This window comes from Oncorhynchus nerka, unplaced genomic scaffold (genome assembly GCF_034236695.1).
Source record: "Oncorhynchus nerka isolate Pitt River unplaced genomic scaffold, Oner_Uvic_2.0 unplaced_scaffold_1522, whole genome shotgun sequence".
NCBI classification, from domain to species: Eukaryota; Metazoa; Chordata; class Actinopteri; order Salmoniformes; family Salmonidae; genus Oncorhynchus; species Oncorhynchus nerka.
The window spans coordinates 12422-29206 of record NW_027039796.1 but is presented as its reverse complement, the minus strand read 5'-3'; the positions used below and the strand labels follow the sequence as shown (position 1 = coordinate 29206).

The 16785-nt window shown below is 47.7% G+C and overlaps 1 protein-coding gene across 1 annotated transcript; it reads right to left on the bottom strand.

The window, feature by feature from the left end:
- Window positions 1–13641: 13641 nt before the first annotated feature.
- Window positions 13642–16501, bottom strand: LOC135568521 (fish-egg lectin-like). Its single transcript, XM_065015312.1, has 5 exons — window positions 16010–16501; window positions 15339–15572; window positions 14946–15163; window positions 14698–14816; window positions 13642–14089 (listed from the first exon to the last, which is right to left on the bottom strand). The coding sequence occupies exons 1-5, from the start codon at window positions 16062–16064 to the stop codon at window positions 13948–13950; spliced, it is 768 nt and encodes a 255-aa protein (XP_064871384.1). The 5' UTR covers window positions 16065–16501; the 3' UTR covers window positions 13642–13947.
- Window positions 16502–16785: the final 284 nt, after the last annotated feature.

Below are 16785 nucleotides of genomic sequence, written 5' to 3'. Positions count from 1 at the left end.
TAGAGCGATTTTCTAGGTTAGTTAGCCAGCTATTGTCGTTCTCCTACGCAACGTAACGTAACCAACACTGCTAGCTAGCCAGCTAGCTCCCGATAAGCAGCATTGTAGAAACTTCACACTCAACGGTACGACTTGATTAGGGTAGTGTCAACAACGCAGCTAGCCTACCCCAGCAGTACTCTATCATTTTAATCATTTTAGTCAATTAGATTCTTGCTACGTAAGCTTAACTTTCTGAACATTCGAGACGTGTAGTCCACTTGTCATTCCAATCTCCTCTGCATTAGCGTAGCCTCTTCTCTAGCCTGTCAACTATGTGTCTGTCTATCCCTGTTCTCTCCTCTCTGCACAGACCATACAAACGCTCCACACCGCATGGCCGCAGCCACCCTAATCTGGTGGTCCCAGCGCGCACGACCCACGTGGAGTTCCAGGTCTCCGGTAGCCTCTGGAACTGCCGATCTGCGGCCAACAAGGCAGAGTTCATCTCAGCCTATGTCTCCCTCCAGTCCTCGACTTCTTGGCTCTGACGGAAACATGGATCACCACAGACAACACCGCTACTCCTACTGCTCTCTCTTCGTCCGCCCACGTGCTCTCGCACACCCCGAGAGCTTCTGGTCAGCGGGGTGGTGGCACCGGGATCCTCATCTCTCCCAAGTGGTCATTCTCTTTCTCCCTTACCCATCTGTCTATCGCTCCTTTGAATTCCATGCTGTCACAGTTACCAGCCCTTTCAAGCTTAACATCCTTATCATTTATCGCCCTCCAGGTTCCCTCGGAGAGTTCATCAATGAGCTTGATGCCTTGATAAGCTCCTTTCCTGAGGACGGCTCACCTCTCACAGTTCTGGGCGACTTTAACCTCCCCACGCCTACCTTTGACTCATTCCTCTCTGCCTCCTTCTTTCCACTCCTCTCCTCTTTGACCTCACCCTCTCACCTTCCCCCTACTCACAAGGCAGGCAATACGCCGACCTCATCTTTACTAGATGCTGTTCCTCCACTAACCTCATTGCAACTCCTCCAAGTCTCCGACCACTACCTTGTATCCTTTTCCTCTCGCTCTCATCCAACACTTCCCACACTGCCCCTACTGGATGGTATCGCGCCGTCCCAACCTTCGCTCTCTCTCCCCCGCTACTCTCCTCTTCCATCCTATCATCTCTTCCCTCTGCTCAAACCTTCTCCAACCTATCTCCTGATTCTGCCTCCTCAACCCTCCTCTCCTCCCTTTCTGCATCCTTTGACTCTCTATGTCCCCTATCCTCCAGGCCGGCTCGGTCCTCCCTCCCGCTCCGTGGCTCGACGACTCATTGCGAGCTCACAGAACAGGGCTCCGGGCAGCCGAGCGGAAATGGAGGAAAACTCGCCTCCTGCAGACCTGGCATCCTTTCACTCCCTCCTCTCTACATTTTCCTCCTCTGTCTCTGCTGCTAAAGCCACTTTCTACCACTCTAAATTCCAAGCATCTGCCTCTAACCCTAGGAAGCTCTTTGCCACCTTCTCCTCCCTCTTGAATCCTCCTCCCCTCCCCCCTCCTCCCTCTCTGCAGATGACTTCGTCAACCATTTTGAAAAGAAGGTCGACGACATCCGATCCTCGTTTGCTAAGTCAAACGACACCGCTGGTTCTGCTCACACTGCCCTACCCTGTGCTCTGACCTCTTTCTCCTCTCTCCAGATGACATCTCACGTCTTGTGACGGCCGGCCGCCCAACAACCTGCCCGCTTGACCCTATCCCTCCTCTCTTCTCCAGACCATCTCCGGTGACCTTCTCCCTTACCTCACCTCGCTCATCAACTCATCCCTGACCGCTGGCTACGTCCCTCCCGTCTTCAAGAGAGCGAGAGTTGCACCCTTCTGAAAAAACCTACACTCGATCCCTCCGATGTCAACAACTACAGACCAGTATCCCTTCTTTCTTTTCTCTCCAAAACTCTTGAACGTGCCGCCCTTGGCCAGCTCTCCCGCTATCTCTCTCAGAATGACCTTCTTGATCCAAATCAGTCAGGTTTCAAGACTAGTCATTCAACTGAGACTGCTCTTCTCTGTATCACGGAGGCGCTCCGCACTGCTAAAGCTAACTCTCTCTCCTCTGCTCTCATCCTTCTAGACCTATCGGCTGCCTTCGATACTGTGAACCATCAGATCCTCCTCTCCACCCTCTCCGAGTTGGGCATCTCCGGCGCGGCCCACGCTTGATTGCGTCCTACCTGACAGGTCGCTCCTACCAGGTGGCGTGGCGAGAATCCGTCTCCTCACCACGTGCTCTCACCACTGGTGTCCCCAGGGCTCTGTTCTAGGCCCTCTCCTATTCTCGCTATACACCAAGTCACTTGGCTCTGTCATAACCTCACATGGTCTCTCCTATCATTGCTATGCAGACGACACACAATTAATCTTCTCCTTTCCCCTTCTGACGACCAGGTGGCGAATCGCATCTCTGCATGTCTGGCAGACATATCAGTGTGGATGACGGATCATCACCTCAAGCTGAACCTCGGCAAGACGGAGCTGCTCTTCCTCCCGGGAAGGACTGCCCGCTCCATGATCTCGCCATCACGGTTGACAACTCCATTGTGTCCTCGTCCCAGAGCGCTAAGAACCTTGGCGTGATCCTGGACAACACCCTGTCGTTCTCAAATAACATCAAGGCGGTGGCCCGTTCCTGTAGGTTCATGCTCTACAACATCCGCAGAGTACGACCCTGCCTCACACAGGAAGCGGCGCAGGTCCTAATCCAGGCACTTGTCATCTCCCGTCTGGGTTACTGCAACTCGCTGTTGGCTGGGCTCCCTGCCTGTGCCATTAAACCCCTACAACTCATCCAGAACGCCGCAGCCCGTCTGGTGTTCAACCTTCCCAAGTTCTCTCACGTCACCCCGCTCCTCCGCTCTCTCCACTGGCTTCCAGTTGAAGCTCGCATCCGCTACAAGACCATGGTGCTTGCTTCACGGAGCTGTGAGGGGAACGGCACCTCACTACCTCCAGGCTCTGATCAGGCCCTACACCCAAACAAGGGCACTGCGTTCATCCACCTCTGGCCTGCTCGCCTCCCTACCACTGAGGAAGTACAGTTCCCGCTCAGCCCAGTCAAAACTGTTCGCTGCTCTGGCCCCCCAATGGTGGAACAAACTCCCTCACGACGCCAGGACAGCGGAGTCAATCACCACCTTCCGGAGACACCTGAAACCCCACCTCTTTAAGGAATACCTAGGATAGGATAAAGTAATCCTTCTCCCCCCCCTTAAAAGACCTAGATGCACTATTGTAAAGTGGCTGTTCCACTGGATGTCATAAGGTGAAAGCACCAATTTGTAAGTCGCTCTGGATAAGAGCGTCTGCTAAATGACTTAAATGTAAATGTAATGTAATGTAAATAAATTTGATTTGATTTGATTTGATTTAACTACTACTGCTCTGCTACCTAACTACTACTGCCCTGCTACCTAACTACTACTGCCCTGCTACCTAACTGCTACTGCCCTGCTACCTAACTGCTACTGCCCTGCTACTGCCCTGGTACCTAACTGCTACTGCCCTGCTACTGCCCTGCTACCTAACTACTACTGCCCTGCTACCTAACTGCTACTGCCCTGCTACCTAGCTACTACTGAACTGCTACCTAACTGCTACTTCCCTGCTACCTAACTACTACTGCCCTGCTACCTAACTGCTACTGCCCTGCTACTGCCCTGCTACCTAACTACTACTGCCCTGCTACCTAACTACTACTGCCCTGCTACCTAACTGCTACTGCCCTGCTACCTAACTACTACTGCCCTGCTACCTAACTGCTACTGCCCTGTTACCTAACTGCTACTGCCCTGCTACCTAACTACTACTGCCCTGCTACCTAACTGCTACTGCCCTGCTACCTAACTGCTACTGCTCTGCTACCTAACTGCTACTGCCCTGCTACCTAACTACTACTGCCCTGCTACCTAACTGCTACTGCCCTGCTACCTAACTACTACTGCCCTGCTACTGCCCTGCTACCTAACTACTACTGCCCTGTTACCTAACTGCTACTGCCCTGCTACCTAACTACTACTGCTCTGCTACCTAACTACTACTGCCCTGCTACCTAACTACTACTGCTCTGCTACCTAACTACTACTGCCCTGCTACCTAACTACTACTGCCCTGCTACCTAACTGCTACAGCCCTGCTACCTAACTGCTACTGCCCTGCTACTGCCCTGGTACCTAACTGCTACTGCCCTGCTACTGCCCTGCTACCTAACTGCTACTGCCCTGCTACCTAACTACTACTGCCCTGCTACCTAACTGCTACTGCCCTGCTACCTAACTGCTACTGCCCTGCTACCTGCCCTAGCTACTACTGCCCTGCTACCTAACTGCTACTGCCCTGCTACCTAACTACTACTGCCCTGCTACCTAACTACTACTGCCCTGCTACCTAACTGCTACTGCCCTGCTACCTAACTACTACTGCCCTGCTACCTAACTGCTACTGCCCTGCCACCTAACTGCTACTGCCCTGCTACCTAACTACTACTGCCCTGCTACCTAACTATTACTGCCCTGCTACCTAATTCCCTGCTACTGCTACTTCCCTGCTACCTAACTACTACTGCCCTGCTACCTAACTAACTGCCCTACTGCCCTGCTACTACCTAACTACTACTGCCCTGCTACCTAACTGCTACTGCCCTGCTACTACTGCCCTGCTAAACTACTACTGCCCTGCTACCTAACTGCTACTGCCCTGCTACCTAACTACTACTGCCCTGCTACCTAACTCTACTGCCCTGCTACTGCCCTGCTACCTAACTACTACTGCCCTGCTACCCAACTGCTACTGCCCTGCTACCTAACTGCTACTGCCCTGCTACCTAACTACTACTGCCCTGCTACCTAACTGCTACTGCCCTGCTACCCTACTACTGCCCTGCTACTCAACTACTACTGCCCCGCTACTGGTAACTACTACTGCCTGCTACCTAACTACTACTGCTCTGCTACCTAACTACTACTGCCCTGCTACCTAACTACTACTGCTCTGCTACCTAACTACTACTGCCCTGCTACCTAACTACTACTGCCCTGCTACCTAACTACTACTGCTCTGCTTCCTAACTACTACTGCCCTGCTACCTAACTACTACTGCCCTGCTACCTAACTGCTACTGCCCTGCTTCTGCCCTGGTACCTAACTGCTACTGCCCTGCTACTGCCCTGCTACCTAACTACTACTGCCCTGCTACCTAACTGCTACTGCCCTGCTACTGAATGCTACCCCTAACCTGCTACTCTAACTGCTACTGCCCTGCTACCTAACTGCTACCTACTACTGCCCTGCTACCTAACTGCTACTGCCCTGCACCCAACTACTACTGTCCTGCTACCTGGAACTGCTACTGCCCTGCTACCTAACTACTACTGCCTACCTAACTGCTACTGCCCTGCTACCTAACTGCTACTGCCTACCTAACTGCTACTGCCCTGCTACCTAACTGCTACTGCCCTGCTACCTAACTGCTACTGCCCTGCTACCTAACTAGCTACTACACTGCCCTGCTACCTAACTGCTACTGCCCTGCTACCTAACTACTACTGCCCTGTTACCTAACTACTACTGCCCTGCTACCTAACTACTACTGCCCTGCTACTAACTACTACTGCCCTGCTACCTAACTACTACTGCCCTGCTACCTAACTGCTACTGCCCTGCTACTGCCCCTGCTACCTAACTGCTACTGCCCTGCTACCCTAACTACTGCCCTTGCCCTGCTACCTAACTGCTACTACTGCCCTGCTACCTAACTACTACTGCCCTGCTACCTAACTGCTACTGCCCTGCTACCTAACTACCTGCTCCGCTACCTAACTGCTACTGCCCTGCTACCTAACTGCTACTGCCCTGCTACCTAACTACTACTGCCCTGCTACCTAACTGCTACTTCCCTGCTACCTAACTACTACTGCCCTGCTACCTAACTACTACTGCCCTGCTACCTAACTACTACTGCCCTGCTACCTAACTGCTACTGCCCTGCTACCTAACTACTACTGCCCTGCTACCTAACTGCTACTGCCCTGCTACTGCCCTGCTACCTAACTACTACTGCCCTGCTACCTAACTACTGCCCCACTACTAACTGCTACTGCCCTGCTACCTAACTACTACTGCCCTGCTACCTAACTGCTACTTCCCTGCTACCTAACTACTACTGCCCTGCTACCTAACTGCTACTGCCCTGCTACTGCCCTGCTACTGCCCTGCTACTACCTAGCTACTACTGCCCTGCTACCTAACTGCTACTTCCCTGCTACCTAACTACTACTGCCCTGCTACCTAACTACTACTGCCCTGCTACCTAACTACTACTGCCCTGCTACCTAACTGCTACTGCCCTGCTACCTAACTACTACTGCCCTGCTACCTAACTGCTACTGCCCTGCTACCTAACTACTACTGCCCTGCTACCTAACTGCTACTGCCCTGCTACCTAACTGCTACTGCCCTGCTACCTAACTACTACTGCCCTGCTACCTAACTACTACTGCCCCTTTAATTCAACTACTACTGCCCTGCTACCTAACTACTACTGCCCTGCTACCTAACTACTACTGCTCTGCTACCTGCCCTGCTACCTAACTACTACTGCTCTGCTACCTAACTACTACTGCCCTGCCCTAACTGCTACTGCCCCACTACCTAATCTACTGCCTGCTTCCTAACTACTACTGCCCTGCTACCTAACTACTACTGCCCTGCTACCTAACTGCTACTGCCCTGCTTCTGCCCTGGTACCTAACTGCTACTGCCCTGCTACTGCCCTGCTACCTAACTACTACTGCCCTGCTACCTAACTGCTACTGCCCTGCTACCTAACTACTACTGCCCTGCTACCTAACTACTACTGCCCTGCTACCTAACTACTACTGCCCTGCTACTGCCCTAACTAACTACTACTGCCCTGTTACCTAACTGCTACTGCCCTGCTACCTAACTACTGCTCTGCTACCTAACTACTACTGCCCTGCTACCTAACTACTACTGCCCTGCTACCTAACTACTACTGCCCTGCTACCTAACTACTACTGCCCTGCTACCTAACTGCTACTGCCCTGCTACCTAACTGCTACTGCCCTGCTACTGCCCTGGTACCTAACTGCTACTGCCCTGCTACTGCCCTGCTACCTAACTACTACTGCCCTGCTACCTAACTGCTACTGCCCTGCTACCTAGCTACTACTGCCCTGCTACCTAACTGCTACTTCCCTGCTACCTAACTACTACTGCCCTGCTACCTAACTGCTACTGCCCTGCTACTGCCCTGCTACCTAACTACTACTGCCCTGCTACCTAACTACTGCTGCCTCTGCCTGGCTAACTGCTTGCCCTGCTACTGCCCTGCTACCTAACTACTACTGCCCTGTTACCTAACTGCTGCTGCCCTGCTACCTAACTACTACTGCTCTGCTACCTAACTACTACTGCTGCTGCTACCTAACTCTGCTACTAACTACTACTGCCCTGCTACCTAACTACTACTGCCCTGCTACCTAACTGCTACTGCCCTGCTACCTAACTACTACTGCCCTGCTACTGCCCTGGTACCTAACTGCTACCCTGCTACTGCCCTGCTACCTAACTACTACTGCCCTGCTACCTAACTGCTACTGCCCTGCTACCTAGCTACTACTGCCCTGCTACCTAACTGCTACTTCCCTGCTACCTAACTACTACTGCCCTGCTACCTAACTGCTACTGCCCTGCTACTGCCCTGCTACTGCCCTGCTACCTAACTGCTACTGCCCTGCTACTGCCCTGCTACCTAACTACTACTGCCCTGCTACCTAACTACTACTGCCCTGCTACCTAACTGCTACTGCCCTGCTACTGCCCTGCTACCTAACTACTACTGCCCTGCTACCTAACTGCTACTGCCCTGCTACCTAACTACTACTGCCCTGCTACCTAACTACTACTTCCCTGCTACCTAACTACTACTGCCCTGCTACCTAACTGCTACTGCCCTGTTACCTAACTGCTACTGCCCTGCTACCTAACTACTACTGCCCTGCTACCTAACTGCTACTGCCCTGCTACTGCCCTGCTACCTAACTACTACTGCCCTGCTACCTAACTGCTACTGCCCTGCTACTGCCCTGCTACTACCTAGCTACTACTGCCCTGCTACCTATCTGCTACTTCCCTGCTACCTAACTACTACTGCCCTGCTACCTAACTACTACTGCCCTGCTACCTAACTACTACTGCCCTGCTACCTAACTGCTACTGCCCTGCTACCTAACTACTACTGCCCTGCTACCTAACTGCTACTGCCCTGCTACTGCCCTGCTACCTAACTACTACTGCCCTGCTACCTAACTGCTACTGCCCTGCTACCTAACTGCTACTGCCCTGCTACCTAACTACTACTGCCCTGCTACCTAACTGCTACTGCCCTGCTACCTAACTACTACTGCTCCGCTACCTAACTACTACTGCTCTGCTACCTAACTACTACTGCTCTGCTACCTAACTACTACTGCCCTGCTACCTAACTACTACTGCTCTGCTACCTAACTACTACTGCCCTGCTACCTAACTACTACTGCTCTGCTACCTAACTACTACTGCCCTGCTACCTAACTGCTACTGCCCTGCTACCTAACTACTACTGCTCTGCTACAAAACTACTACTGCCCTGCTACCGAACTACTACTGCTACCTAACTACTACTGCCCTGCTACCTAACTGCTACTGCCCTGCTTCTGCCCTGGTACCTAACTGCTACTGCCCTGCTACTGCCCTGCTACCTAACTACTACTGCCCTGCTACCTAACTGCTACTGCCCTGCTACTGCCCTGGTACCTAACTGCTACTGCCCTGCTACTGCCCTGCTACCTAACTACTACTGCCCTGCTACCTAACTGCTACTGCCCTGCTACCTAACTACTACTGCCCTGCTACCTAACTGCTACTTCTAACCTAACTACTACTGCCCTGCTACTGCTAACTAACTACTGCCCTGCTACCTAACTACTACTGCCCTGCTACCTAACTGCTACTGCCCTGCTACCTAACTACTACTGCCCTGCTACCTAACTGCTACTGCCCTGCTACCTAACTGCTACTGCTCTGCTACCTAACTGCTACTGCCCTGCTACCTAACTACTACTGCCCTGCTACCTAACTGCTACTGCCCTGCTACCTAACTACTACTGCCCTGCTACTGCCCTGCTACCTAACTACTACTGCCCTGTTACCTAACTGCTACTGCCCTGCTACCTAACTACTACTGCTCTGCTACCTAACTACTACTGCCCTGCTACCTAACTGCTACTGCCCTGCTACCTAACTGCTACTGCCCTGCTACTGCCCTGGTACCTAACTGCTACTGCCCTGCTACTGCCCTGCTACCTAACTACTACTGCCCTGCTACCTAACTGCTACTGCCCTGCTACCTAGCTACTACTGCCCTGCTACCTAACTGCTACTTCCCTGCTACCTAACTACTACTGCCCTGCTACCTAACTGCTACTGCCCTGCTACTGCCCTGCTACCTAACTACTACTGCCCTGCTACCTAACTGCTACTGCCCTGCTACCTAACTGCTACTGCCCTGCTACCTAACTACTACTGCCCTGCTACCTAACTACTACTGCCCTGCTACCTAACTACTACTGCCCTGCTACCTAACTGCTACTGCCCTGTTACCTAACTGCTACTGCCCTGCTACCTAGCTACTACTGCCCTGCTACCTAACTGCTACTGCCCTGCTACTGCCCTGCTACCTAACTACTACTGCCCTGCTACCTAACTGCTACTGCTCTGCTCTGCTACCTAACTACTACTGCTCTGCTACCTAACTACTACTCCCCTGCTACCTAACTACTACTGCCCTGCTACCTAACAGCTACTGCCCTGCTACCTAACTGCTACTGCTCTGCTACCTAACTACTACTGCCCTGCTACCTAACTACTACTGCCCTGTTACCTAACTGCTACTGCCCTGTTACCTAACTGCTACTGCCCTGCTACCTAACTACTACTGCCCTGCTACCTAACTGCTACTGCCCTGCTACTGCCCTGGTACCTAACTGCTACTGCCCTGCTACTGCCCTGCTACCTAACTACTACTGCCCTGCTACCTAACTGCTACTGCCCTGCTACTGCCCTGCTACCTAGCTACTACTGCCCTGCTACCTAACTGCTACTTCCCTGCTACCTAACTACTACTGCCCTGCTACCTAACTACTACTGCCCTGCTACCTAACTACTACTGCCCTGCTACCTAACTACTACTGCCCTGCTACCTAACTACTACTGCCCTGCTACCTAACTGCTACTGCCCTGCTACCTAACTACTACTGCCCTGCCACCTAACTACTACTGCTCTGCTACCTAACTACTACTGCCCTGCTACCTAACTGCTACTGCCCTGCTACCTAACTGCTACTGCCCTGCTACCTAACTGCTACTGCCCTGCTACCTAACTGCTACTGCCCTGCTACCTAACTCACTACTGCTCTGCTACCTAACTGCTACTGCCCTGCTACCTAACTACTACTGCCCTGCTACCTAACTACTACTGCTCTGCTACCTAACTACTACTGCTCTGCTACCTAACTACTACTGCTCTGCTACCTAACTACTACTGCTCCGCTACCTAACTACTACTGCTCTGCTACCTAACTACTACTGCTCTGCTACCTAACTACTACTGCCCTGCTACCTAACTGCTACTGCCCTGCTACCTAACTACTACTGCCCTGCTACCTAACAGCTACTGCCCTACTACTGCCCTGCTACCTAACTACTACTGCCCTGCTACTGCTCTGCTACCTAACTACTACTCCCCTGCTACCTAACTGCTACTGCTCTGCTACCTAACTACTACTGCCCTGCTACCTAACTGCTACTGCTCTGCTACCTAACTACTACTGCCCTGCTACCTAACTGCTACTGCCCCACTACCTAACTACTACTGCCCTGCTACTGCCCCACTACCTAACTACTACTGCCCTGCTACCTAACTGCTACTGCCCCACTACCTAACTACTACTGCCCTGCTACTGCCCCACTACCTAACTACTACTGCCCTGCTACCTAACTGCTACTGCCCTGCTACCTAACTGCTACTGCCCTGCTACCTAACTGCTACTGCCCTGCTACCTAACTACTACTGCCCCACTACCTAACTACTACTGCTCTGCTACCTAACTGATACTGCTGCAACTTAAAGGGATACGCAACGCTGTTTTATCAATCTCTTGTATCAGTATCATGTTGAAATGGAATGGAATGTTATAACTATTTCTCCAGGCACGACAAGACTGTGGCTTCTATGAAACCTGTTCTGAGTAACCACAGACCAGATAAACAGATACAACAATCTCACTAGTCTAGACAGGGCAAACCTGTTTTCACGATTTCTGTTAGTTCCATTTATCGTACAAAAAAAAAAAAAAAATCAATATGCAGAAACAGTTTGTGATCCATTGAAAAGCTAATGTACTCAGATTACTGGTATTTTTTTAACTAACACATTATCAACTGCATATGCACCAAAAACCCTATTGTTTTGACAAGTGGCATTTGATCAGATCGAACACAACTGACAAATCTGGTGAATCATTTGTTTATTACTGGTAAGAAGAGAATTTGCTAAAGACAGTCATCTACATTTTAGAGTGTCGGATGGACATTCAGGGAGGCTGCCGAAACAGAGAGGGAAACCAACTCTGTTGCTTTTCATTTTACCACAATGAATCACAACCCTACAGGGGATATCAACATTGATAAGAGTTGTCTGTTATTTCAGTGGTAGCACACTGGGAAATATGTTAATGAGACATGTATTTTCAGCCAACAGAGTTTTGTAAAGTTGTCAGTCTCAGCAAATTATACTCTCTTGTGTGATCAACTCAGCTATTTGTGTTGCAAAGGCAAACTTCAATATTTAAGTTCAAAATGGTTTTACATTAAGCAGAAATCATTGGGTTGATGGAGAATTCCATGTCAGCTGAACAATTACCCAATTTTAATCACAGCCATTTCGAAGCTCACTGGACTTTTCCCAAGTGAAATGTTTTAAAGTGTACATTTAGGTAAGATGTTTGTCATGTCTGTGACTGAACTATTTGAACATTGATTGATGACTAGTTATGGGATGCCTATTATGCTGTGTAGTTATGGGATGCTGATTGCTCATCTAACATTGAACTACGAACATTGGAACATTTACTGAGTGCCTAGTTATTGGACACTGATGGTAGATCGAGCTATGATCATGATGTAATATGAGAGATGAGCTGTGACAAGGATTGCATTCTCAAATGCCTTGTTCATACAGAATGATGGATGTTTCTGCCCGCTACTAATTATTATTCCAGACGTGGAGACGACCCAAAGACGACCCAGGTCGTAGGTCACGTGCTTCATGCACATCAGGGATTTACATTAAAGTCTGAAAGGCACCTGCCCATCGGGCAAGTCAGGAGTATTTTTTGGTTACCTGAAGATTGGATCACTTGCCCGAAAATGTAAATGAGCTGTTCACACACAGAAGTGCCTTTTAACTACACATAGGGGTGAAAAGAAAACCTCATGTAATTCTGCCCAAAAACCATTACAATTGCTCTCAACCTGTGGCACATGGGCTTTTTAGGTGAGCACTGATGTCGCCCTGTGATAAGGCAGGGGTACAAAATATTTTACATGTTCATTCCCAGCTGCACCTCTGTTGGCATCGCTGAGACGCTCCACCAACATAAATGATGTAGCAGATAGAGCCAGGGTGAGACATGAGCCATTCACAAAAACTCTAGGCTATTACACAACTTTTTATGATTACTGCATGTTAGAGACATGACAAATGAATGGCGAATGAACTTGAAAAATAATGGTATAGCCTACACTTAAATACGATGTGGTTCAACGAGAACATTGACATTTTGCCAAGGCAGAGATGAGTGGCCGGCACCGAAACTGCAACAGCAGTGGACGCATACATTCTTCCCTAGTGACAGTAGCCAAATTTGACATGAAACTTTTTGGTGTTTTGTGAAAAAGATGTCTCTTTTTCATACATATTCATACATACATATTCTCTGGCACCCAAAAGTAAATGGTTCGATTCACACCCCTATCAGAGAACATCCCTGGTCATCCTTACTGCCTCTGATCTGGTGGACTCACTAAACACACATGCATCGTTTATAAATGTCTGAGTGTTAGAGTATGCCCCTAGCGATCTGTACATTTTTTTATTGTGTTGTCTGGTTTACTTAAAATAAGGAATTTTTACTTTTACTTTTGATACTTATCTATATTTTAGCTGTTCCATTTTCTTGTATTACTTAAGTATATTTCAAACCAAATACTTTTAGACTTTTAATCAAGTAGTATTTTACTTGGTGACTTTCACTTTTACTTGAGTAATTTCCTATTAAGGTATCTTTACTTTTACTCAAGTATGACAATGAAGTACTTTTTCCACCAATGGTTTAATGTTGTGTTGTGTAGTGGCTTTGCTGGAATGTATCTCAAACAATTTGTTGAGTTTGTCGCACCAAGATGTACATGCTAAAATCGTCACTGGCAGAGCAAACTAAAATCCCCCTGTTCAATATGAAAAAAAGGAAACACGGAAATTACAATAGCTTCAAACTGAATGCTTTATTTTTTTTGCGGGAAATTATTATATAATGAGATAATAAGCATTGAAAGGGATTCCATCCATCTCTATGAATAACCTCTGAAGCAAGATCATTAAGATCAGTGATTACTATTGACAGAGATAAAGTACTGAAAAGTATAGTTAGTAGTAGGTTTTAGAATGAAGGATTCTTATGAACTAATGTTGGGCATTCTCAAGCAGAAGGCTGTTCCAGAAAGAGAGATCAATGAGTTAGCAAGTGAACTTTAGACAGATCCCGAACGGCCATCAGATGCAGAGGAGAGGCTAAGGTGTGCACACCACGGTGACTCCAGACTTGGAGATGACCCAAAGATGGCCCAGGTCGTAGGTCACGTGACCCATGAGCATGGACATTGGGATATAGCTCCATCCAGTGCCCTCTGGTTTACTGGCTGTGATGCCGTCTCTGTGTTGAAGAAAGGGTTGGGGTTCATGTTTTAAAGCTTATCCATTTTTTTAAGTACATCCATTTTTGGACTATAATAATTGAATATAGCCATAGATTTTTGAAAAATATAACATCTGCCTCTTGAGCTTTATTGAACCACATCAGACGCTAAAATGTAAGCTTTTCCTCAATTGTTTGTAAACAATGTTATTGTAAACAAACAATGTATAGCTTTAAAAAACATGTTACATTTTGTTTTTAACAAATAATTGGTCTGTCTTTGCATCCGTAGCTCCATGTCTGAATTTGAGAATGGTTACATTTATCTAACTACATTCCTCAGCTGTTTACCAAAACAAGTGGTGGGGAGTCTGGGAAGTTGTTGTTTTTATCCCAAACTGTAGCTTTACAGGACATCTCACTTTTACATACTTTATCGTACAATGTCTACACATGTCTTTATAAGTCCTATAAGTTTAGATCTGATGATATTTCACTGATTTTATTTAGGTATCTACAGTATTTTAGTTGTTGTGTAAAGAGCTTCACAAAGCATGTACAGTAAGGATAAAAATTATAATTAAACGTATACCATTATTATACACATAGTTCAGTAGTAACCTTACCTGGTAAAAACACTACCCGCAGAGTTGACCCCAAAGACACTACCATCAGTTGCCACCTCAATCATGGAAAGCTTGCCGTCAATGTGACTCCACCCGTTGTGTTGACAGTCTTGATTCAGCTGGAAAACAGATTCAATCAGGGTTTTAGGACAATTTCAACAGTTATAATATGAAACAGTTTAGAATAACTGACACTCTCCATCCTCTACTACTCTACTCCAGCTCTCACACTCTTTCCCAGATCTTACACTCATTAAGAAGATATCGTCATTGTTGTTGACTGCCCAGCACCCAAAGGGTCCACAGCTGTAGTACTTCACAGCTCCTGGCAATCCTGTCCATGGAAGAGGTGAGCCTGGACCCTTGTAACCAACTGTGGCACTACGTGTCAGACAGAATGGAGTATCATCCATGTTGGCCCCCACAATAAACTGTTCACCTCCAGCATCCAACTGTTTCAGAAGGCCTGAAGACCACAAAGAGAGACAGACAGACGGACAAGCAAACAAGGAGCACATATCTGTGAGTACTGCCAAATGACCTACAAGTTTACAATTTAAAATGTTTTCAACAGCCTGACGATGTCAGGAAATCTAAAAAGGTGTCATCTGGATAAATATTGAGTAATTCTCTCCACTAACCTGAAGCTTGCACCCAGTTACCGGCCACATACTTGTAGATTGCATAGTCCTTGTTGACACCCCAGATCCCTGCTGGTCCTACAGTGATATGATTCAGGGAACCAGGCAGGCGGATCCATTCATCACCTACCAGGTAGTAGGGGATTTGACTTGTGTCCGTAGCAACCACTTGTCCCAGTCCTGCATCGATCTGCATCAGATTCTTGATGTTTTCTACCTCCTGACAGTCCCAGGCTTTGGAGACAAAGACATGAGTAGAGCACACAGACAACAAGAAGGATGACATTATGGAGACAAAGACATGAGTAGAGCACACAGACAACAAGGAGGATGACATTATGGAGACAAAGACATGAGTAGAGCACACAGACAACAAGAAGGATGACATTATGGAGACAAAGACATGAGTAGAGCACACAGACAACAAGAAGGATGACATTATGGAGACAAAGACATGAGTAGAGCACACAGACAACAAGGAGGATGACATTATGGAGACAAAGACATGAGTAGAGCACACAGACAACAAGAAGGATGACATTATGGAGACAAAGACATGAGTAGAGCACACAGACAACAAGGAGGATGACATTATGGAGCAAACTTCATCAACTCCATATTGATGATCAATTTCAAGTTGATCAAGCATGTTTCAGATGATGGTAACTTACCATGACTGATGGTCAGGAGACAGAGGACCAATAGGACGGCTGCAGTGACTCTCATGATGTCTCTGTAGATCTACGTATACGTTTGGTTGTACACCAGACTTCAATTGTCCCCTTGCAAGACTTTGAGCTTTTATAGCCCTGCACATACCTTTCACCAATGATGGCTTCCTGTTCCACCTGTTTAACAAAGGCTTGAGGCTGTCCGGTGTCCGTCAGAGAGAAGGGTTGTGTTATTGCCACCTGATGACAAAGATCATTCCTTTGTTCTTCTCATGTTTTCTGTGTTTTTTTCAACTGTCATTTTTATTCAGACATTTGGAACAACACAAACAAATAACCATATCATTTAAAACTATACATTTCAAAAAGAAGTAGCAAAGACCGATAGAAACAAATTGTAGTGTCTAAATACAAATAAAGAAGAGATCCTGATTATTACACTACTAACCTATTTCTAACAAAAACCACACAAATACATATATAGAATAACACACTTATAAAGAAGAGATCCTGATTATTACACTACTAACCTATTTCTAACAGAAACCACACAAATACATATATATAGAATAACACACTTATAAAGAAGAGATCCTGATTATTACACTATTAACCTATTTCTAACAAAAACCACACAAATACATATATATAGAATAACACACTTATAAAGAAGAGATCCTGATTATTACACTACTAACCTATTTCTAACAAAAACCACACAAATTAAACTAAACTAATCCTGTATCACACAAATACATATATAGAATAACACACTT